At 45.3% G+C, this 24,806-nt stretch overlaps 1 protein-coding gene across 4 annotated transcripts in view; it reads right to left on the bottom strand.

Annotated features, from left to right (window-relative positions):
- The window catches only part of PIEZO2 (piezo type mechanosensitive ion channel component 2), a gene marked incomplete at its 5' end in the record, with an annotated part of 352,743 nt that overhangs the window by 46,891 nt on the left and 281,046 nt on the right, over positions 1-24,806 (bottom strand). For 3 of the 4 annotated variants that reach the window (XM_079717698.1, XM_079717697.1, XM_079717699.1), the window contains 13 exons: positions 3,518-3,624; positions 7,804-7,875; positions 8,930-9,051; positions 10,954-11,043; positions 14,976-15,135; positions 16,200-16,296; positions 18,499-18,742; positions 20,350-20,515; positions 21,565-21,666; positions 21,761-21,965; positions 22,543-22,743; positions 24,129-24,254; positions 24,536-24,712. In XM_079717698.1, coding sequence (XP_079573824.1) covers positions 3,518-3,624; positions 7,804-7,875; positions 8,930-9,051; positions 10,954-11,043; positions 14,976-15,135; positions 16,200-16,296; positions 18,499-18,742; positions 20,350-20,515; positions 21,565-21,666; positions 21,761-21,965; positions 22,543-22,743; positions 24,129-24,254; positions 24,536-24,712 — 1,869 coding nt within the window. Of the gene's footprint in view, positions 1-1,933; positions 2,033-3,517; positions 3,625-7,803; positions 7,876-8,929; positions 9,052-10,953; positions 11,044-14,975; positions 15,136-16,199; positions 16,297-18,498; positions 18,743-20,349; positions 20,516-21,564; positions 21,667-21,760; positions 21,966-22,542; positions 22,744-24,128; positions 24,255-24,535; positions 24,713-24,806 lie in introns of all 4 variants that reach the window. The other variant, XM_079717696.1, reaches the window with a different exon arrangement.

The raw sequence follows: 24,806 nt of genomic DNA, 5'->3' as shown, positions 1-24,806 counted from the left end.
GGATTTGTGAATGTATTAGGTGCACAAGTCTTTTGCTCTGAAGAAAAATGAAGCCTCTGGGAGGGAGGGTGGGAAGGAGAGAGCAGGGTGGGTTCAGGATAGAACTGAAGGAGTCTTGTAGAAAGGGCTCAGGCCACTCAGAGGTTGCCTTATTGGAAAGGCATTCCTGGTGCTACGTGTGGTCCTTAAATGACTGATCCTGTTGGTGCTTTCTCATTGAGATGAGAGTTTGGATCATGCAAATAAGGGGAAAGGAGGGACGGAGAGACTACTATGACAAGTCCTCATTTGTAGGTAAATGATCTTTATGTCGATGTTTGGAAATACAAATACTTTACAGTTCCAGGAACATCAGACAGAGGATCAGGCCAAGTGTTTCAGGAAAAAGTTGATAATGGAGGAGGAAGAGGAAACATCTCAATTCTTACAGAGTTGAGACACTGAGTTAAGTTTCGTTCTGAAACATCTCAATTCTGAAGTCACAGAGGTAACTATCACCCAGTGTCATGGTGTCTCTGGAGAACAGACACACGCACACTAATCCTAAGCAGAAAAACACATGAAAGTGCGCATAAATGACGTCCAGCTTCTCCAACTGCTGCTGCCACTAGCTCAACTTCATCTCAGACTCTACCCTAAGTGATTTCACTGTAAATGTTAGGGAAATGGGATTCCTTTCACTGAAAACTTCTTATGCAAAATACATTTAATTTTTGAAACAGGAGAGAACTTTATGGAAGTGTAGATCTTTAACTGGAATTGGTTGTTTTCTAAAATGTTCTTTAATTTAGTTGTGATCCAGACCTTTCTTTTTGTTGCCAGTAACAAATTTTTCTTTTTTACAGTAAGATGGGGGATAATCACATTGCAGTCTTTCATATAAATTCTTAAATATGAATGGAGAGACTCATAGTGCCATCATAAAAGGGGAGAGGAAAAGAAACCCAGGGAAGTGGCAACAGGGAATATTAAACTAAAAGTCAGAATCCTGGCATTTTAAAAAGGGAAGGAGCCCAGAGGTCGAGACCCTGCTACTCAAGGCAAACCAGCATTTACACTTCACCTGGGAGCTTGAGAAAAACATAGAATTTCAGGTCTCACTGGACCTGCTGAATCTAAATAACCTGCACTTAAATAAGACCCCCAGGTGAAAGGTGAGAAGCAAAGGTCTCCCTCGCTATCTAAACCTGGGAGGAACATTTTATTCGTTCAAGTGCATACTCCAGATTAAGGCAGGAGAAATGGCTTTCTATAAAGTACAAGAATAGCGATTCATTATTTATGATTTCCAGTAACTTAGTGACCACAGCATAGGTAGCTGGATACTTCTGTTGTGCATTGGGTGAATTAACAAATAACTGTAACAGTTTATTCAGCAGCATCCCTGACGACATGGAGTGTGGAGGCTGCATGGACCATCCACGGCAGCTCAGCCCAGTGAAGAGAGATGCTGAACGCAGGGCAGAAGATGCCAGAAGAGTCCAATTTAGGAAGATGGAGGCTTAAAAGGGAGCCAAAAAGGAGATGGAGCAAAACGAGTCTTTTATTACTGATTCTTAATTTTACCAGCTTTCTGAGAAAAATGATCATACTCTGACACATCATATCTGATGCATGCAACCAGATGTGACCTTTTAACACGAGATGTGACTTAGGCGAAACTACGAGAAGGGCAGAAATTAGATCTGTATCTGCATTTTCTCTTTCTATTTTTTTAATTGGCTCTGATGTCCACCGAAAAACACATAATAAGAAATTTGTCTTCTCAGAACAGTTTTTGGAAAAGTTTGCCTAATATTTTAAATTCTTCTAATTCCTTCATCATACGATGTATAGAACAGGGAAAACACAGATGTGGAGCAACGGGTTCTGCTCGTCTAAAGGTCTACAGAGCGGAGGGCCACACACCACACATCAGTAAAACATCAAATACCTTTGCAGCTCTGATTAAATACTGAAGAATAGTTTTGGGAAGTTTAATGACAGACTTTGGCAAGGCTAAAATGGCTGACGCAAACTTCCCAATAGCTCTCTACAAAGAAGGACAAAGCAAGAGTAATTAGTAGAAAAAACCAAAAACTGATCATTTAATATATGACATTGGTATGAGTTTGTCTCTATAATTACATCGACTAGGTTAAAATGTGCTCATCACTGAATGTGGAATAAAATATACCCTGCTTGTAGGTTAGGAATAAAGAAAATAGCCTATTGTTCATGTAAGCTGTAAAAATGGTGAAGATGGTCATGTTCTCTCCTCTGCTGCATGATGAGTGATGGTTAGAAGAAAACTCGTTGGAATAAAAATAAACAAGTCAAGTCATTAGTATTTGATAAGCCAGCTACAGACATGCACACAGACACTGTCATCAAGAAACACACAGGAGGCAATGGGGCCAGTGACAAAGCATCAGAGCAAGGTGTCCCGGTGAATAACTTAGTTCTTCCAATTCATTGGGAAGACAGGGGTGGAGGTAACCTGCCAGCTTGGGAAGACCTGGCCAGCAAGCTGACAATGGCTTTCTCACGGACACATCATGAGCCTGGATGGATGTCCTTCTGTGTGCCCTGTAGTCTAACAAATGGGAAAGGAGAGTCCTATATATGCTCCTTTGTAACAGAAATCTATACCATGTTTTCATCCCATAGCTAACTCTACTGACAAACCCACAACTTTAACAAGCACTCTACATTCACTGGATACACGATACTAGGCTGGTGAGTCATATCACCGAGAATGATACAGCAGGCTCTGAAAAAGAAAGGCAGTTAAGCTGAGAACGTCAAAGCTGGGCTGGAGGTGTTCATGATTTTAATACATTCTAAAATCTTTAGCAATACAAACGGAACTGATTTTCAAAATTTGAAGTAACACTGAAATGACCATTTATTTTCACAACAAAGCAGGGATTTTATTTTCATGGTCACCTATTTCACCTATGGAACTAGAAGTCCACTCAAACAATCCAAAGCAATGCCAGCAAAAGAAAGTTCACTGAAGGAAGGCTTATTTTTTTTTTTTTTTATTTTTTTTTTTGCGGTATGCGGGCCTCTCACTGTTGTGGCCTCTCCCATTGCGGAGCACAGGCTCCGGACGCGCAGGCTCAACGGCCATGGCTCACGGGCCCAGCCGCTCCGCGGCATGTGGGATCTTCCCGGACCGGAGCACGAACCCGTGTCCCCTGCATCGGCAGGCGGACTCTCAACCACTGCGCCACCAGGGAAGCCCAAGAAGGCTTATTTTTGTTAGAGCATCAGAATTTTTTTTTTTTTTTTTGGATGCAAATGAACGAAGCCCTGGCTGGACCAGTGCTCTTGCAGGAACTCTTGAAGTAATGATGGCAACGCTGACAGCAAGTAGCAGGATGGGACACACTATTTCAGATGTAAATCAGAAGCTTCTGGGAGCTACAACATATGAACACGGCAGAAGAAATCTAGGCCTGCAGTCAAGGTCTGTCAAAAAGAAAAACTCTTCAACTAGCAAAGACCGTGACTCCCTCATCCCCATAATTACCTGGAAAGCTGACCTTCGTGGAGGCTCTTCATCTTCCTTTTTTAATTCTTCCTCTTCCTCCTCTTCACTGTCCGTTTCAAACAAATAGTAATCTCCACTCCTGACCACTAAGCAAAACAAAATATTTACTTATTTCTTGGAAGAGATATGAGATAACTGGGGGCATATGAATGAAATGCCCCCAAAGACACACAAATTGTCCTTCAAAGGACCACAGCAAGAGACGTTGGTGGGGTGGAGGAACAGGAGATGAGGAGGTGCCATGTGGTCTGCAGAGCACCGGGCCTTGTCCAGGCCCCGGAGGAGACCTGGCCGCTGCTGCATTCATCTGGCGTTTTCTTCCTTTTTCATAACAAATTTTACACAGATGCACCAGATCAACTCTGCAGCAACCGCTTTTGTTACCAAGATGGCCAAAGGACTGAAAACTATTATCGTGTCACAATTCAGCACTTTGGGGCCCTTAGGCAAGGCCGAAGTGGTGCAGAGGCTTTGCTGTTGTCTGAATGGGTCCAAACTGCTGTAGCAAAGCTAATCAGGATGATTCAGGACCAAGAATCAGTGTCACCAGCCTTCTCCTTCACTTTATACTATGCAGACATGGGGCCGTAACACAGATGGCAAGACATTTGAAAGAGTTTTTTTAAAAAAATCACACATTGTCATGAGGAGCAAATGGGCAGGTAACATCAAAAAAAGAGCACCACCACCACACTCTGGCTGTTTCTACACCTAGAATGGGACACATGGAGGTCCGGCAGACATGGTCCACACAGTTTAGCGCTGTGAGGCTTCTGGTCAACCAGGAGCCCTCAGTCATTTACTGAAATTTGAGGAGAACTGTACCGACCATAAGACCCAAAGCACAAACAGTATGGATCGTCCTTGCCTTGCCTGACATCGTCCCTACCAGGACATACTGCTGTCTTAAGCACGGGAGCAGAGAGAGCTGAAATGTTCAGAGAGTTAAAGAAGTTTGAGAATGGAATCTTTATCAATTTGATCATTACTTTATCAGAGAAAAGAGACCCAGCATGTGCATTTCTGATGCTACAAGAACTGTACCATCATTGCAGGAAAACATATTCATATTTTCAAGTTATATTTGTGTTTTCAAATGCTGAGGTGTCTTTTGGATGACATCATGGGATGTCTTTATTTATCTTTTGGACTTATCCGTTGTAAGGTCATGGGGAACCTTGGCTTGCTGAAAATTAGTTGCTTGAATATCACTAAACACAACAGTGAATAATTTTGCCCAGATTTCAGACAAATCTGAAGCCTCCATCATGAAGATGCAGTGTGAATGAATTGGGCCTTATATCCTTGAACAGAAGCACTGTAATTTGTTATTTTTATTTTGAAGAAAGAACCAGGCCCAGAGGACTGGGTCTAAGCCTGAGGAAATAAACGCAATTCAAAATAAGGTAAGAATAAGCAAGAACAAACCAAAGTCACAGCATTCTGTTGGACAGTGAGGGTGACCATGAAAGTAATGCTTCAGATAAGCTCAGAGATTTGAGGGAAAGTCACATGGACTTGACGTCACACGGTCATTTGGTAAAAACCAAGATTTCCAATATTGAACATTTTACCCTCATTATAGGCTCTAAAATCAACAATAGCTTCAATTGTATTCAATCATACCTTCAATAACTTTTTTCATGTGGATACTGAGTCCAAACATGTTTCATCACAGTCATAACACTGATTTTTATTATTTGAAAAATGTTGCCAATTTGTATGTGACAAGTACAATTAACACATCAAAAAAAGAAGGAAGTATTTTAAAAGTCTCCAATTCCTTTATAAATTGTTACTGAAATAAAACTAGGAAATAGAGAATAGTTTCTGAAGTTCTATCTGCTAATAATAAGTAGAGAAGCTCTTATATATACGTTTCTGGGTTCTGATAGCTATCTTGCCCCAGCCTGGGTCCATATATGTACCACGAATGCTGATGCTGACGGCTGAGTGTGAAAATGACTTTTAAAATCCCACTACCTGTATCCCAAAGGAACTTGGCCTTTTATTTCAGATATTTGACAATAAAGTGACACTTGGCACTGACTTAGGCTGTACAGAATTGACACAGAGACCCACTACACGAGGATGGAAGGTATCATTGAACAGCAATGATGCAATGGTTTGTGTGCACATAGATATGGAACTGAGAGGGTGTCACCTACAGACCATGTTAAGCAACTCAGATGCTTATCGATAATATGAACAACGTAACAGCATTATCACGTTGTCAATGGGTTTACACAAGGACACTCCAAAGACACTTATTCTTACACTTGGCACCTCTAAGGAATATTTAAAAGCCCAATGACTCAAGAGATCAGAAAAAGGGCTTTCAATAAAGTGCTTCCAGGCAAGTTCTGGAAATCGTCACAATCTACAAAATAAATCTCATGTCAATTCCTTTCCTTTCCTCACCAGCTTGTAAAAAGGAATATGTTTTGTAGAAAAATTTTAACACCACAGTCAGACTCTGATTCCAAACTATGAGTGGCACACATCCCAGCATTATTGCACTGGAAGTCTCGTAACAGGCACAGGTAGTGTAATACCAGCCTTCAGGAACTTGATATAATGAGGGTGAAATGATTCAGAAAATCTAAAGTCAATAACCTTCAGAAGAAGTTCTTTCAAGGATAACCAACTCATAAGGTGATGATCAAAGACCATATCCAATTCCTTCCAAAATCCAATGTTTACATGAGCAAAGGAAAGAACCACAATGATTGCAGTGGGAATGAAACCCCGGATGAAAAGACAAAACATCAGTATGACACCATTTTGAAATGGATAGGTCTCTCTAAACTAGCAAAGGGCCCTTTAAAACAGAAAGATCGGCACAGTTTACTTGTGACTTGATAGAAATCGGCACACAGCATTTGCACTACGAGATTGTTAGCATGACTGACATGCCAGTGGACCATAAGAGTCACACGGAATTTCAACTTGAATCTTTGTCTTTTGACTTGAGCAGCAAATAAAATGAAACTCTTTAGAACTCATGGATTTCTTTTTATACCATAATGCTAAAATTCAATATTTGGGATTATGGGATTACATTTGATTACATCCAGGTATCCTGAGCAAATTTTGAATATCACTTCCTCAAATGGGCTTGCTGATTTTAGGAAATTATTTCTTGGGTGAAAGGCCAATACCAGATCTAAATGACAGTAAGAATTAGGTGAGGGAAGGGATTCTGATCTATGTGATTTTCTAGTGATTCTGAATATCACCCTGTTGATGTTACGGATCTTGGTGATATTACTTGTATGATTACATTAGCTACAGTAATTGAGACACAATATAAGATGCAAAAGACTGAAGACATTTTGAGTAATTTGCAAGATAATTAATAATTATTCAATATTCTAACAAATTCAAAGAGGGCCAGACTGAAATGGATCATTCCATTAGAATACCATCGCCAATAGTGAGTGCTGTGTCCTTTGCTAAGTGGAGCAGATAAAGCCACTGAGTTCCACGATTCCTCATCCATTTTTAAATTTTTTTCTTGTGATCAGTGGGGTAATGCTCCAATTCTGTGTGGCTATGAAGCTCTGCTTTTCCAAAACCATCTTCTGACTTTGCTCTGAGTTGGTCCTGGCTGAGCTGCGGGTGCCTCTGAGGCCAGCCACATGTTGGGCATTGAATTTAGAGTGTAGTTTTAGAGCTGTTTTGAAACTGGGAAGGAGGCAGGGTGAGAAAGTAAATGTGTTTTAAGGTGTCCTCATCTTTATGTTTAATAAATTGCCCAGAAATTTTACATGCAAATGGAATCAAAGCTCTGGGAATGGGGCGGGGGGGAGGGGAGGGCATTGGTGCTTGTTGGCATTCACGTCAAGTGCCTTACAAAGAGGGTCAGGGACACTCCGAATATAGCGGTTCTCCTTAAAGCAGAGTCCCAGGAAGAGCTGAAACTCATTTTTAAGAAGGGTTTTCAGCCATGAAACAAATACATCTCAGCAGAACTCTGGACCTCAGAATTGGATAACACAGTCATCAATCCCTCTTCCCTTTCTGAGCCTGTAAGTGGTACTTGGGAGCACGTAAGCCACAGGGTAATCAGCTGATTGCTCTGGACGATTCCGTCTGTCGGGCTCAGAGACCCACAGAGATCACATTTCCTACTCTCTGACCCCCTATCAAGTCACAAGCGTCAAACCATGCACGGAACACACAGGTCATGGGGACGTCTGAATTCTGGTCAAGGATATAAGGGTTAGAATCGATGAAATTGTAAGAGGATCAAGAAAACCTACTGGAAGCATGATCAACCCAAGGCCGCCACCACTGCTTTTTTTTGCCCTTGGCTTTCTGTTTGTCTGCTTCTCCTAAAATAAAATATGTCCAAATATTAATTCTTAGAAAGTGAGAAAACAAACTTTGAAAACCACGCTTTAAAAACTCAATTGTCAAAATCTAGACAAGTTGCAAAAGTACATCAGAAGTCAGGAAAAAAAACTCTACTGAATCTGAAAAGTTTACATGGATCAGCAGCCGATTTCACAAGGTAAATATTCAGTATTCTATCAACATAATGCCACATTTTCACTTTCTCTCTAGTAATTGAGGGCATATGAAGAAATATAATAATGAAGGGATTATCTGTCAAAAATGCATCTCACAGTAAATTTTCCATGGAATTAACAGAAAAGAAGCAACACCCAAATATTATAGAACAATTTAGTGGCAAATAATTTGTTAAAATGCATAATTCCAATAACCAGAAATTTCTCTTTTGATCATTTTAATGCATGGTTAGAAAAATATAAATTTACTGTTGATAAATAGATATTATGCACTGGCAGAATACCATGAATTGTTTCTCTATTCCCTTCAAACAGAAAACCACCATGCAAACATCTTTAAAAAGAACTTTTAAACTTAATTGGATATAACAAATCTATAATTAGATATAATAAATATGTATTTCATCTTAAGTTTCATTGGAACAGACCATAATTGAATGATATTTTAACTACTATTATTCAGAGACCTACATATTTAATTTCTGTATAAAATTTATAGAAATCAAAGGCAACAGTAGACTGTATATCTTAAATATCTTCCTTAAAGGAACAAATGAAGCAAACTCATCCTATTTTCTTCAGAATCACACGTCCGTGAAACAGAAGCTAGGTTATATTAAAGTCGTCTTGCTGAACTGGGGGATACTTGTAAAGTCATAGACTCATTAAATATGTACTTTATGAAACAAACAAACACATCCCACTCACAATGGGAACATAAAACTTGCTGAGTTAGAAAGATACATTGATAAAACTGGCAGAATGAAAAGTAACATTATTTCACAGCCCTACCCAATAGCATGCTTTTACTCAACATCAAGGTACTCTGGGCTAAGAAGGAAATGTTTCAACATACTTTCATCATCCTCTTCAGAGAGTTTTTGGATGTCTTGGCCTTCCCCTGACTCCTGAGTCAAGCTCAGCATCCTCTCCTTACCCTTTTTGTATTTCTGTTGCCTGGCCTTGATGCGATCCATCCTGTATAAAAAAACAGCAGCAGCAATGCCAAGAACACACCCATAGTTACCTGTACACTTTTATGTAAACAGCTAAAATCATGGACAAAGTGGTCAACATTTGGGACTTGTGGATGGTTACTTATTAGCAACACATGTCTCCTTGTTTTTATTTTTATACCCATGTTATTTTGCACTACACAGATGCTGGCTCAATCATATGACCAATAGTAATTATGCTAAATACTTTAAGTCCACTTATACCTTGTACCAAAGCCATTCTGAACACAGCACATTATGAAATATAAATCCTTTATTCTCCCAGGTTTTTCATTCTTATCTTTTTAGATACTAACTGTCTGCCTCACATAGTTGCTGTGAAGGTCAGGTGAAAAGATGTATGCGTGTGAGAACTGTTTTGTAAATAGCAAGTTGCTCCTCAAATGTTCTCGAGTATTCTATCAGACCCTAAGACTCTTCTCCGTGTCAAATCTAATCTCTTACTGGATCTGGAAAAATGCTGAATTGCAGCTTTTTGTCTGTTTATTCAGGAAGTCTATTCAGAAACTGCAATGCTGAGCTTTTTCTCCCACATCTGCTCTCGTGAAAGGTTTCATTTCTTAATTTAGTTTCTTAAAATTCTGAATGTATTGCCCAAGTTTTTAAACTGATTTAAGTGACGTTTCTGATTTGGGCAGCTTAAATAATATTTTCAGTTTGTCTTTTGCAATGATCACTGCCTTCCTTCTTTTTTATTCTGACCTCTCATTTGAGAGGATGCGTTCTTAAACAAATGGAAAAATCCAGTGACATGAATTATAGTAACAGGTCTCACTTATGGGAAATTCGGAACACATTCTACATGTGGGTTCAAATTTGTTATTTCTCTAGACCTGATTTAGATAGCTAGAAACAACAATAGTAATAGTTATACCATACTGTATTTTCTTTATATATAGTTTTACATAACTCATATCTTTGACTGTGAAAATAATCATGCCATGGGATAGTGTAATTTTTACTGGCAAGTATTTTTGCACAGGGAAAGAAGCTGGGAAATGAGGTCAGGATGGAATGAAGTAGTCCTAGCAAACTCAGGGAATTTTCCTGGTGGGCTGACAGAGTATCTCCATTTTCCTGGAGAAAGTGGCTAGGTTTTGAATTCTATGGCCATTAGCTGTTAAACCTGGCCCCAAACATGTGAGGCACTAGCAATCCTCAGAGGTTCCACTTACTGCTAGAAATTTCACTCTAAGAAAATAATTATTTTCAGTGGGCTAATTAAAAAAATAAATAAAGAAATAATTCTCAGATCTCCTGGGTGGAGTCAGTCCATTACTTGAGTTCTCCAGAATGGTGTGGTGGGAACTGGATACAGGGAAATTCGGGGTGTATTTCTAGTACTGTCTCTGGTTAGTTGTGGATTTTAAGTCATCTATTACATGGGTCATCAGTTTCTTCCCAAACAGACTGGATTACATTATCTCTAAAGATCCTTCCGAAGTGAGAACTCTGTATTTGTTCACTTAACCCACAGATATGATGGACTTCAAGTGAGTATTACTGGGAATGACCCGGTCTCATTCATTAACTGTTTAATCTTTACCAATACTCAGGTAGAACTGTGAGTCCTAATTTAAAAATGGAAACTGGAATTCAGAGAATTCGACAGACCTGCCCAAGGCTCCAGAGTAAGCATCTGAACTAGGCCCTGACATTGGTCTTGCCCATGGCGGCCCCCTTCCCCCCACCCCGATGCTCTCCTCCTTTGGACCATTTCCATTTCAGTCAACACCCAGAGCAAACACCTGGGCAGTTGTGAAAGTTACCACAGATGGATTCCTCAGGGCTTGGGGCTCCCTGGGAGCTGAGAGCTGGCAGAATGGGACCAGGCAAACCCCAAATAAAAGGAAAGCATCCTTACTGCCTCTTCAGCTGGTCCATTGACTTTTTCTCTTCCTCAATTCTTGCCTTTACAGCCTTTACAATCGTGGCCTGGAAAAGTTCAGCCCCCCTAAAAGAAAGTCAGAAACATGGAACAAATGAGCATTTTTATCGGTGTTACCCACCTTCCCCTGACAACAGTTACTAAGGGCTAGAAAACATTTCTTTGGGGGCAGCTGCCTGGCTGGGAGTGGGAGTCCCTTCCCTGTGGATGGACACGCACCGCCTCCTGCCTCCCCTGGGGGGAGGGGCTGCTCACAACCTTGCGGATAAAAGAAAACGGTGTGTGTTTTCTGAGACTGTCAAGGCCTCTTCAAGCCTCTTCAAGCCTGTCCCCCTGACCTGCCCTCATTATGGTCGTCCCATGAGGGGACATTTAAGGAGGGGTGAGTTCAGGTTCGTTTTCTACTCAGTAAGCAGGAAAGGGCGTAGAGCAAGCTGGGGCTTCGCGAGGGGAAATGCAATGGGATGGCCGTCCAGCCCCTTCCCTTTGATTCTCCTCCTCCTGTCCTTCCATTCCCTTCTGTTCCTTCTCACTTTTCAAGCCACTTCCAGGTCCCCTAGAGCTCATCAACTTCTCAGTATCCTCAGCTCTGTCCCATTGGGGTCCATCCCATCAGCCTGGCAAATCCCAAGTCTGCGGGAGCCCGTTGGGATGCCGGTCCCGTGCGGCCTGATGACGGGGTGTCAGCAGTGCAGGAATGCAGGGCTGGGCAGAGGATCTGGTGAACTGCCCCCTCCCCCAGGCCCCGGAAATTCTGCTTTTCTACAGTGGCTGTTTCAAGCTCCTTACACTTTCGTCAAACTGTAATTCTGTCAAGGGCTTTTCACTCCTGGCAGACGACCCAGCTGCTTGCTTTCCAGAGAGAACAAAGTCACGAGGCAATGATTCTCAGCCTCCTGCCACCCACCCCAGATGCCCTTTCCTGCGGTGACATGGAGAAGGTGACAGCCCACGCCAATGGCCAGTGCCTCCCCATCCGCAGCCTGAGGGGCCCTGGCCTTCCCTCTTGGCCCCTCTTCCTACATCTCTACCTTCCCATCCCCACCGCATCCTGCCCACAGGCATGCAAACACGCTCGGGTCTGCTAATCTTAGAAAAAGAACCACGCACACCCCACGGGTTTCTACGCACGGCCTTGCATCACTGTCCCTGCAGTCAAATATCCTGCAGGCACCGTCCCCAAGCCGTCACCTCAACCTAAACTTGTTGGTGTTTGGCTCTGACCCCCCCTGTCGATGTCACTGATTTCAACGTTCAGCCTTGTCTCTGTGTATCTTGTCTACTGAACTTCCGCTCTGAAGCGGCTATCCTCGCCCCACGCTCTCCTACTGGCTCACGCTCCCCACCCATCTCTGAGGTGTGACTGCTGCCCAGGGTCCTTGTCTCACCTCCACATTCTCCCCGGGCAGCTCCAATCACTCTACTGCCCCAACACCGCCTGCGTATCAATGACCCTCAAGTCTCCTCACATCTCCAGACCCGTCCACTCAGCTGCCCGAGGGCTTCCCAATGGGCTGCGTGTGTTTCACAAGCTCATGAGACCTACAGCTCCACAGTTGGAGCCCATCTCCGCTCCTGGCTGAGAGCTCCTCAGACCCTCTACCTTTGGGGCTGCCCGCCCCCCACCTGCTGAGGCCAGAATCCTGGGCGCAGCGCCCTCCTCTCTTCCCTTCCCATCACCACCTCCCTGCCAACCAGTCGACTTCCAGCTGTGCCAGTTTCACCTCTGAACTATCTTAATTCTGATCTATCTTAATTTATCCCTTCCTGGTCCCGGCCATCATCTCCATCCTGGATCATCAGAGCAGCCACCTAACTGATCCCTTCGCCTATGGTCCTGCTTAGACTCCATCTGTCCTGCAGCCCAGAAGCTGAGTGGGCTTCTGAAAAGCAAGTGCAGCCACTTCTAAAGTCATAAACGTGGTTCTAAGGCCCCTGATAATCTGACCTTCCCACAGCTTGTTTCTCTCCACTTACTGTCTTCATCTTCACATGTCTGTGTGTCAGCCACTCCGATCCCCCAGTAACCTCCCTTGGCTGCCTCCCTCCTGCACCTTCCTCCTCACACTCCTGTTCATCCCTCAGGTTGTAGCCTGGAATGGAGTCTGCCTTGGTCCTGCCCCATGGCTGGCTGCACACCTGCCTACAATCCCCAGGTTCCCGAATGCCTCCTGCATCACGTGCATCCCACCACCTGCAGCGGCTTGTGGACGGGTCCATCTCCCTGCCCGTCTGCAGGCTCTAGGAGGGCACGCATGGCAAGCATCCACCTCCTTGTAACAGAGCAGGCAGCAAACAAGTGAATGAATGAATGTCTAGTCTAGTCTTTGGAAGTTGCATTATGAGTTCAGTGCTTATTAAGACATGGTTGTTTTTTGACAAGCATGAGCTGTACTCTGACCAAAGCCACCAGTTTCTATAACAGGAAGAATATGCTTTGTGAATAATTGTGACAACTTTGAGAAAAAGATGCTGGCTTACTATTATGCCCTGAGTGTCTAAGGACCGAATTTTAGGGGAAGGTGAGAAAGATGCATTTGCTAGCAAAAGGACCGGCTGCTACATACAAGTAAATAAGGTTACTATTGGGATGAGACATTATGTTCTGCTCTGAAAATGATGTCCTGGGCGTTAGGAAAACAACTGTAATGGTAAATTACTGTCCCTAAATGAAGTCAGCGTCATCTACATGGTGAGGGCTGAGGGTGCAGCAAGGCTCCTCTGATTAAATGTAGGTGCCCAAAGGGTAAGCTGGGATGAAGTGAGAGAGTGGCATGGACATATTTACACTACCAGATGTAAAATAGACAGCTAGTGGGAAGCAGCTGCATAGCACAGGGAGATCAGCTCAGTGCTTTGTGACCACCTAGAGGGGTGGGATGGGGGGGTGAGAGGGAGATGCAAGAGGGAGGGGATATGGGGACATATGCATATGTATAGCTGATTCACTTTGTTATACAGCAGAAACTAACACACCATTGTGAAGCAATTATACTCCAATAAAGATGTTAAAAAAAAATGTAGGTGCCAGACTGGGTCCTCATCCTATTTGGCTCCAAGTTAGTTATCAAAGGCTGGGAATTCTCAGCCTTTAAATGGACCTTTGAAATACACATTTTCCATCTCCTGGCAGGAGAAGAAATAGGCTCTGGGAACACTGGTGGTATATAGAGAGAATCAGAATGATCAATACTGGCAATTGATATGACACAAGCTAGCATTTATAAGGTCATTTAGCACCATGGGTCCCATGGGATCGAGGCAGGGCCAGGGTCTCAGAGACAGGCTCACTCTTGGGGATCATGCAGCTGCCCTTTGACCCCCATCTCAATGGCACCCTCTTCAGTACCTAGTTCTCTTCCCAGTCTTTTCCCTAAACCTATACGATTGGGGGCAGAAAATGGAAAAAGGGGGAATCTAAGGAGAAAGTAATAAACAGTGCCACTGGCCCAGAGAAGAAAAAAATCAGGGTGTTGGGGAAAAAGAGGCTGAAAGGAAGGGGATAAGGGAAGACAAATAGGAAGGGTTTAGGGTGAGGCTGGAGTAACACGCTCCTCTGTCTATGGTCTGAAAAATAACAGATTATGTTTTTCTCTGTCTTCAGGAGTTTCTTTTTAAAAAGGAGGCGGCAGTGGGGGGCGGGGGGAGACGGACTAGACTCTGGACCGACATGGCCTATGTTCCTGTTCTGACCGAGGCCAGAGGACCTACTCCAGTGATGAGGTCTGGACCGAGGGGCTCAGGCAACCAGTCCATCTTTAACCTTCAAGGGTGTCCCAGTCCTCATAAGGTGTGACTCCCTCCATAGACTTGCTTGTTACTATTCTGTTTTAGATCTTAAAGGCCTTGGGCTAAAGCCTTCTTGGATCAGTTTTCCTGGAAGGAATCTCTTAATTTCTTGTGGGTTCTACAAGCAAGCTCAGACAGGAATCAGAGTGTAATATCACTTCGCGACAGGTTTCTTAAGAGAAACCCCTTGACTCCTTGGCCTAACCCACCTCGAAGCCAGGATCTGTGAAGCTTTTATATCCGCCACGACATGCAGGAAATAGTAACTCATGAAAACTCTTCTCTGCAGCAGAAGGAAGGCAAAGCATATGCTGTCCCAAATAATCCCCGCTTCCCCGCTGGGTAGTTTACATGAGGAATCATCATCAGCTGGGGCAGAAAAAAAGAAAAAGAAGAAAAAAATTAAAATTCACACCCATTTTCATTGTTATTTTAGAAACTCTTGTGGCATGATCAGACTTGGGAAATCACACAGGTGTAAGAGCAAACTTCCAATGCACTGAGTCTCTCTGAGTGGATTTATTCACAGCCAAGGGCACACACTTCAAATCCAGTATCAGCACTGATTCACAAGGTTGACCACAAAGTGAGCTCTTGATAATGTAAGGCAGAGGATGGAAAGGGACCCCTCCCACCCAGTAAGGGCCATGGAGAAATAACATCTGCATGTCCCAATGCCAGAGGAAATCTCTGGTACAAAAAAAGACACATGTTCTGGGAATGGGCTCCCCCAGGGGTAGCCAGGGGAGCAGGTACGGTCTGTCGGAGGAAGGGGTGTCAACAGCACATCTGATCCTAAGTCAGAACAAACTCCAGTGCCTCTTCATCCTCTGCAAAGTGTAGTAAGGATTGGAAGGCAGAGTTGGGGGAGGGGTGTCATGTTCAAGGCCCCATCCTGGGAGCCAAGGAGGATGGAGGTGCTGTCCAGGGTTCTGATGCAAGAGGCAGAGGGGCGGAAATGGAACTCCTGCCTCCGTACAGGTGGGAATCTAACTCCAGACACCCTGTTGCTGCCCCCAACTGTCTTCCCACGGTGGAGGTTCTCTGAGCTTCAGAGGAGGGGGCGTCTGGAGGCAGAGCTACTTTGATGACCGAGATTCCAACCGCAGCAGCCACAGGTGTGTGTGGGCATCTGTGACCCTTCCCATCGTAACTCAAGGAAGTTCAAGGAGTTGCTAAAGGCCACACCTGCACCCTAGACCTGCCTGGGGAGGGGGACAGGGACATTTGTAGAAGAGGATGAGAGATGCGGTGGGGGGGGTGTCCTGAGCACAGATGCCCAGCGTGGCACAAGCCCACAGCCCCGTGCAGACGCTGACTCATGTCCCTTCACCTCTTCCCTGCAGGGGCGTCGGCCCAGTTTTTAAATTAGAACAATACAACGGCCCTTCCTTCTTTGTCCTTTTGTTCCCAAATTTGCTTTTCATACTTACGCATTTTGTAGCCCTTGACTGTGCAGGCCAGGCTGAAAGCTTGGATCAACCAGCAACTATTTTGAACCAATTTTTCAATATAGCCGCATGCTCCTATCTGAAAAACGAAGGAGAAAGGCATATCCTGAAGCTTCACACCCAGAGAAAAGGGTGATGTCTTGCAATCCCAACACGTGCAAGAATTCCCAAAGCCCCAGCCTGGTGGTGGACGGGGCCCCAAATCCAGTCCCCACTGGGTAGAGCGCTTGATGCTTCACTTCCTGAGGGAGTTAAACTCAAGGAGCAAGGGGAGAACCCTGAGCGTGATGCTTTCTGAACTTGGAAGCTCCTCTCTTTTCAAAGAGGAAATCTTAGACCGTCGTAGGAACAAGCCTGACTCTGTGATGGCAAACGGGTGAGCACGGATCCACGACTGGGATTTTGGCAGTTATTTTCTCACCAGTCAGACAGAGTCAGACATAGTAAACCTACGCTATTTGCCAGGAGATGATCACAAACATAAGCTGCCTGGTGTAGTTCTTAGAGCAGGAAGAGAGTATGTGCTTTGAGCCAATTCTTTTTCAGCCAATTCTCTGAGTAAAGGAGACTTCTTTGTTGACTGTCATGTTGTTGTCTCATAACAGTGATTTCTTGTCACAGTTAAGTTCACATCCCAAGGGGGGAAAATAGCCTCCTCCTCAGGGAATATCTTCCCCCCTCTGTCTCCCTGGACACCCCTGAATTCAAGTTTCTGGTGGGTTCCCATGGCAACGCCTCCAGGAAGCCTCTTTCCAACTTATCTAGGCCAGAAATTAGGCATTCTGTTTCGTATTGCTTTCCTAAAATATTGTGATAATGAGCATTAACAGAGTGCACTGTAATTATTTATAAGAAAGTCTATCTTCTCTTTTAGAATATGAGCTCCTTAGGGGTAAAATCTGAGTACTATTCACCTCTAGTTCTTCAAGATATAAAATAGTGCCTAGCAAAGATCAGGTCTGCAACACAGGTTTAGAGAACGAATGAATGAATGAGTGGATTCTGCAGCCACACACTTTCCAGGAACAGGCATAGGGATCAGCCTCCAGCCGCAGATCTCTGCCCATCAGATGGGCTTTAGGATGAAAGCGTGACCTCCTGTCCTATCGCATCCCCTTTCCAACAACTCTCAACACCACCCACAGGCAAACACACACTGCTGGGGTTAAACTGATGAATAAAAATCATTTTTACCATCAGTTAGAAACTTAGCATTCTAATGGACAGGACACAAAATAAATTCTTCAAATACATACTCCTGGTTACATAGACGTGGCTTCCCTCTAAACACAGCAGTGCACGTGCCAAAATAAAAAAGTCAAATGCTTTCCAGTAGAACTGCCTGGTGAGCTCATCTGTAAGTACCAGGAAGGGGAGAAGCAGGAAATCGTACATCACTGCTCTTCTAATGCACTGTCAGTTACAGCCGCTGAGTAGCAGGCCCTGGGATTCACTCTAAGCTGGAGCTAGGGGTGGATTAACTCCTTCAGCTCATGAAAGGTCATTGTTTAATTTCCTGACACAATAAATAGTTTAAAAGGTGTCTTTGTGGCCTAAAAGAATCCATGTGATTCTGGCATGACTCGTGGGCAGTTTATCTACCAGGGCAGTGGCCACGATGTGCCCTGGAACATGGATATTTAATAGAGAAGCAGCCACGTTCTGTGGACGGGAGATGTTTGTCTCAACCCTCCACTGTCTTAGCTGTTTTCTAGTCCAGACGCTGATGCTCAGATCAGCCATAAAGCTTCCCCTGCATCCACCCTCATCTCAGGGCTTCATAAAACATCTGTGCCTTCAGGGGTCCATCCCTCCTCATCCCCACCCCAAGCGGTGTCATGGAGAACCGTGCCCATTCTATTTACACTTCCACGGCTCTTTCTAGGTAAAAGGGTTGCTTTTAGCCAATATGATACAATTTTTGAAGACATCCCATGACTGATTCAACTCATAAAAGGGCCACACTGTAGCCCATCATAGGAATGATCACCAATCATTCCTCAGAAGAGATGGATTTTAATTAATAAAATACATTTTAGAGTTTATTCCTATGAATACGTATCCTCTTGTCCTTGAGAGGGTGGAAATGAGCAAAAAGGATTCTGCTTAATATGCTAAAACAGCGAGTAATAAATGGTCATTTGAATTCTGAGTTTGCAAGCATCTTACTTGGGGCTTTTAAGAGAGCAGTGTGACGGGCCACGGGCTTTTAATAACCACTGAATGGATCGTTTACTCTGATGCTAAAACCGCAAATGTGTTATACAGTGGAGCCACTTACCGACAGTATGTTTTTCATCGTGATCACAAAGATGTTGTATGCAATCAGCCAGTCCCAGTATCGCAGGATGCTCTTGATGGGCTTCAGCAGCAAATCGCCCCCAAAGAGCAGGAAGTAGAAGCAGGCCACCAGGTAACCCATGCAGAAGATGCTGATCCTGGTCGTCCCGGTGATGAAGATGATGGTGAGCACGAACCAGAAGAGGTAGCTGAAGATGATCACTTTGGACATGTCCAGGTACGATCTGCAAAACAGAAGCGAAAGACGACACAGACAACAACACAGATCAAGTTGGGAGGTTCTAGTTGCGGAAGGAACAAATTCACACTGTCCTCCTGACTGTGCCTGGAGGCTCTGTCCAGGCCAGCCTGGGAGCTCTGTGTTCCTCTCTCACTGATCACTGCCTGGTCCACAGGAAACCCTCACCCAGTTAGTGATGGACACAGTGGTACCTTGTGAAAACACCACGTGCATGTTTATTTTCATCGAATTTGGGCCAAACTTCCCACAAGTGGCAACATTTTCTGTCTACTACCTGAGTACTCAAAACCCTCTCTGTCTTTCTATAGGAGGCCGAGGAAATTCTAAGATACAGATGCCTCTTGGAGCAAGAGAACAGTTAAAAAGGGATTCCTTTCCATGAACTGGAAGTTAATGGATTAAAACAAACACAAAGATTTTGCTAGAGGTGAAAATCTCTCCTCCAGATGAGAAGTAGTTCTGCCCAAGAAGACCCAGAGCTTCCAGGCTCTGTCCAACAGTTTCTCTGCACCTCCCTCAGCTGTCTTGTGGGAGCCATTCTTCCACTATAACTCCCTGAAGGAGGCAGGTGCTCAGGCCTCCATCCTCCTGCAATGAAAGTAGCTGCTGCAGCTTCCCTGGCCTGGGCCATCGGCCCATCTGTATTCACTTAATTACAGCCTCTCAGTTTTGGAGGTTTTGCTTTGGTTGTTTCTCTTCCCAGATTTGGAAAGAAGCACAGAAGAACCAATTGTGGGTCAGATATTTGATAAAAGAGTTGTTATTTTGTGGGAGTTAACAAGTCGTCTCTGATAAATATGTGCAACACTGTCCAGCATCGTTAGGGAATAAGTTGTGCCTTAGAGGAACACTGTCACATAAGCGAACTTTTGAACTTTACTCTTCTTAGACTAAAACATTCAACACTTTTAAATGTTTCTATGATTTTTTCCTAAAATATATTACACTCATCCTTGATTTAACACACAGGAGAATGAATAAGATGTTGGTGTTTCTCAGCGTCCCAGGATCACACAGGTAATGTTAGTGACTCAGTCCAGGGGTGAGATCTGAACGCCCACAGGGCCTCCTGATGTGTGTGGCTTGAAGTCGGTAGAACTGGGCTGCTGGCGTGTTTAAGTGTGTGTGTGCGTGTGCAACACGTGCGTGTTAGCGCACTGTATGTTCTCCACACATTTCCCTCCTCTGCCTGCAGCTGTTAATTCCTCCTGCAGGAGGCCCGGCCTCTGCTCCTCAGCCCTGACTTGCTTCAGTTTCAGAAATCATAAAACTAAGTTTGTGAGAAGGACACGGAAACACCAGCCAACACGCTCTGCAGAGGAGCCTCCGGGGCTCCCGGGCAGCAAGTGAGGCCTGGGGCTGTCCTGGGGTTCAGGGGCAGCTGCTTTCCAGAGCTGCTGAGGGCTGTCCAGAGGATGGAGGAAAAGTGGGAGGCTCGGCTTCCAGACCACTGGGCCATCCTGCCCCATGATTCTTGCCTTTGGGGGTGCAATCAGCGGGTCAGCTCCCCGGGAAAGGCAGGGGGAGCTGGAGGCACGGATTCTGGGAATGCACCTTCCCAGGGGCTGTGCGCTCGGGCGGCTGCATTACCTGCAGTGGATGAAGTCGGGGACGGGGTTGTGCTGGCTGAACGAGGCTGCGTCCAGGTTCATGCAGATCTCCACATTGTCACCTGCCATGATCCGCACAGCGGCCTTGTTTTCATCCTCGAAAATCTGCCGTTGTAGGGAGGCGCACAGAAGCAGCATGAAGTCATCTGGCAAGACAGACACGGGAACTGAAACCCGCTGCTCCCCCTCTGCATCTAGGGATGCGAGGAGGGGTCCCCACGGGGTACCAGCGGCTCCTCATCTGCTACCTGAGTTACGTCCTGAGAGTTCACTTCCTCCTGGATTCCAACCTCCCCCACCCACCACGGGGACGCAGGAGGGACCACAGACACTCCGGGGCTCCCGGGGGAGAGTCCCTGGACGCTGTCTGCTCATCGGTGAGTGAAAGCAACAGGCGATGACTAGTCTTCATGAATCTCTTACACGACAATGTTTGCCTGCATTGATCTCCCCCTGAAGCTTTGAGGGGCCACTGAGCACCTTCCGTCATCTTTATCTCTTTACAAGCCGTAGATGCAGGCATTCTGGCTTTCCTTGTCCTCTCCGTCCCCCTCTGCACTGGTAACCAGACTTACCAGAACATACAGGGCGTGGAGGCTGGTGAGAGCAGGTGAAGACGGTGGCCGACAGGGGTGGGTAGAGAGGACGGAGCTGCCCTCACGGCCGGCTGCCCAGAACAGTTCCCCCTCCCAGAGGTGTTGTCTTTAATCTACACCCGCATGTGGGTGGGCAGCAACAAATCTCCACCCCCTATGGGGGGTGCCCAGACCTTAACCTTTGCATGGTCACCCGCCCTTGGACGGGCTCGGGCTGCAGCCCCACTCAGGAGCATCTGTGGTCCAGCTGCGTCCTTCCGGCTACCCCAGCCTACCTGTAGGTGTATGTCTGCAGTGGCAGCAAGAAGCAAGCAATTTGCCCAGGACAAGGCCTCCCCCTGCAGTCCACCTTCTAGAAGGTGGGTGTGTGGTGGCGGAGAGCGGGGCTGTGCATTGGGAGGTGAAATCATGAAAGCGAACATGGTGTTTCCGATGCTATGTACTAACTCTGCAGATGTAACAGGGCCAGCAGAAGCCACTAGCAGCCTGGGATGCTGATGCATGGAGACCAGCCTGTGACTGTACGTGGGGTAGGGGGGCGCACGAACGCACCACCAGGAGAAGGACGAGCAAGTGGGAATCCCAACGGCCCCACTTACACACGAGGAACACGGGGTTGGGTCTCACGATGAAGTCTGGGAAATACAGCCACTTGACGATGTTGTCATTGAAGCTGGCACCCTTGAACCTCCAGGGGTAATCTGCAGGGTGGAGGCGGGAGGAGCTGGGTCAGGGCACCCCTTCGTGCCCTTGTCCCCACTGTCCCTGAGCAGGCTCCCGGTGGGGGACATTCACCTCGGCACGGGGCGGGAGGGATGCCGATGCAGATGAAGTACTGGAAGGTGATGATGCAGGCCAGGAAGCAACAGTACTTGGGCCACATCTCCGCGATGGCTTTCCTTCGGCGCCGGTACAAGACGGCAATCAGCCAGCAGGCGTGAATCATGGCGTAGAAATCCATCCGCTGACCGATCACGTTAACTGACATGAGGAAACAGGTCTGTGTAAGGATGAAAAGAAGCAGAGAGTCGGCTTCACGGGGAAGGGGAGTGGTGTCAGCGGCCCACCCCGAGCGGGCAGTGGAGACCTGCATTCCTGGGCCAGGGTCCCTGCAGGTGTTCACCTGTGCTGCCTCTCTGGGGTGTTTGCATCATGAAGACAGAAAAACTGACCAGGTCACTGTCAATAAGAACCACTTCAAATGGTGGAGGGAATTACCGTTATGATCTCGCCATGAAACATCACTGTTCCAAGTACATTCTATCGAGGGCAGGCCTACCACACCATTCAGGTCAAAACAGTGCATTTTGGCTAAGATTACACAACCAGAAGGCACAACACAGACATCCACACATCTGTAAGACCAGAGATCCCAAGAGGCCATGTCCACTGCCACAGAGCAGGGGCTGGCACCGGGTCCTGGAGACTTTCAACCAGGCCAGGCTAACCCTTCAGTTAGGCTCCTCCCGGATCCTGAGGAGAGAGATGTGCCACAAAGCCCCAGTGGCCACCTGGCCAAAAGCAGCCACTGGAGTTTTCACAGGAAAGAAAGAAAACAGGTCAGCAAGGAAACTCACCTCCAGACCAAACTTGTAGAAGAAGTAATTGATGAAATACTTGGCACAATTGACAAGTCCATCATCCAGGTGGAGTCTTGTAATGTCGTGAAAGATGGTTTTAGACACAGGGGCCGTGAGGTTGTTCCGACCACGATAATACTCCTGATGGCGGTAGATGGTGACCTCAAAGGCCAGAATGGCCAGCATCAGGAGGTTGTTCTGGAAAGCAAGGAAACTGCATGTGATGCCACATGGTCATTTAAACAATCCCTACGAGATACCATCTCATTCCATTCTGGGTGTCTAAAAGAACAGTGCATGATCAAATCCCACCTCTATAAAATACAGTCTTGAATTCAATGCTCATTTTCCCTGTTTTATGGGAACAAGGGTGGAGTTATCTCTAATATGCAAATCAGGCTAATTTCCATGATAACAGGATCTGGAACCTCTACACCAAAGACAGGTGATGGTCATGCCTGTTCCTGAAAAAGTACACACTGAACCTGGAAGCCTTGTCCAGTTACCTTGGGAGGGTCGTCCAACCTTCTTTGCAACTAAAAATGAGAAACCCTTGTACAGTGTCCTACAAGGACCCCAGGAAACAGACTGAACTGCTGAGTGGGACTCGCATTAGAGGGGGGATTTTTGAGTACCTCTGAAAGGTGGCTAGAGAAAGCAGTAGGTGGAAAAATACGCTGATTATACCACAAAATAATAATAGTGATGATAACAATAATAATAAAATAGTTAACATTTATGTGCCAGACACTATTCTAATCCTCCTTTTCAAATATACATTTTATCTTTACAACAGCTCTTAATGGTAGACATCATTCATACATTACAAACAATATCTGCCATATGAGAAAAAAACTAGAAAGCTACACCAAGAAAAATGAGATGCTTAGCGCACTTTCAAATTCTGGGAGTTGAGTACAAAGGTTTTAAATGCATTGTCAGCATAATGCATCAAAGTAAAATGCTCAGATTATCCATCAGAATAAAATGTGAATTACCTGAACTATATTGCTTTCCCTATGTTTGTTACAATTACTTACAATCAAAATTCCCTTTTCAGAGATATGCTCTTTTTATTTGGCTACCTCTAAACATAATATATGCCCTTGGTTAAATTTGTAGAATTTAGATAGCAAACATTTCTTGTAATGTGACACCTGCTTCTCAGAAACGATCACTGCTGACCATTTGGTATAATTTACTCAGTATTTTTTCTTTGTGTCTAAAACACTTCATCCTATGTACGGTGTTTTGAAGTTTGCTTTTCTTTTCAATGTTACAGTATATTTTGGACATCTTTCAGTGTCTGATAGTGTCAATCGACCTCTGTCTTTGAGTGGTTTTATAATGTTCCAGTGAATATACTTGTCATACATTATTCAATGGATCTCACACTACTCGATCGATTTCTTTTCACCATAATGCAATCCTGATTTTAATGTTCAGTTGTCTGTTTCAAAGGTGACTGCAAACGCCATGTAAGGGGATGAGGCCCCTATCAAAGCTGAAGTTAGCATCTCCTGGGAAAGGGCTCCAGACATTAACTTGGCAGACGCACAAACTTAGGGTGATGAAGGCTTTACCCTCAGGTAGACAAGCAAAGGAGAGGACTTCCTCAGGCCGACCCACTCTGCTGGGTCAATGGGGGCGCTGTAGAGCAGAGACTTGTTCAGCTGCTGCAGGGGTATATTCGTTTGGTTTTCATTTGGCTGAAAAGAAGAGAAAGGGGAGTAAGAAATGGCCCCATGGAGAGTTCAGAGCAGTCTCCCTCAGCTACGGTTGGGGGGAGAGAAGACCCACTTCATGGGGGATATCTCAGCATCAGAAGAGACGGGGGGCCAGAATGCCTCCAACCTGCTGAGCTGCTGAAGGCCAGACAGGATGTTCTGGGGATGTGTGTACCCCAGTATCTGCCTTCCTTCCCTGCAGGCCAGGCAAAGAGATGCCCCCCCTGCCCCCCCGCCCCACCAACCCTGTGTCTGAGGCTCACCAAGGAACAGTTGACAGAAAAGTTTTCAGGCTTAATGGTCTGCAGCTGGTACAACATTTTGCAGACAATGATCACACATGTCCAGACAGTGCAGATGCTAGAAGCCAGGCGGCGGAGCTTGGTGTACGGCAGAGCAAAAGCCCAAGAAATCAAAAATACATAGTTGAACAGAGACACCTGAAAACAGAAAATCAGAAATGGGGACAAAAATACGTAACATGGCGCAACATCTACAAAACCTGGCAACCTGATTGATCCTGTTCTGCTGAGT

This window comes from Hyperoodon ampullatus (genome assembly GCF_949752795.1).
Source record: "Hyperoodon ampullatus genome assembly, chromosome: 13".
NCBI lineage: Eukaryota > Metazoa > Chordata > Mammalia > Artiodactyla > Ziphiidae > Hyperoodon > Hyperoodon ampullatus.
Note: the sequence above shows the minus strand (reverse complement) of the source record. Positions and strands in the feature narration are given on the sequence as shown.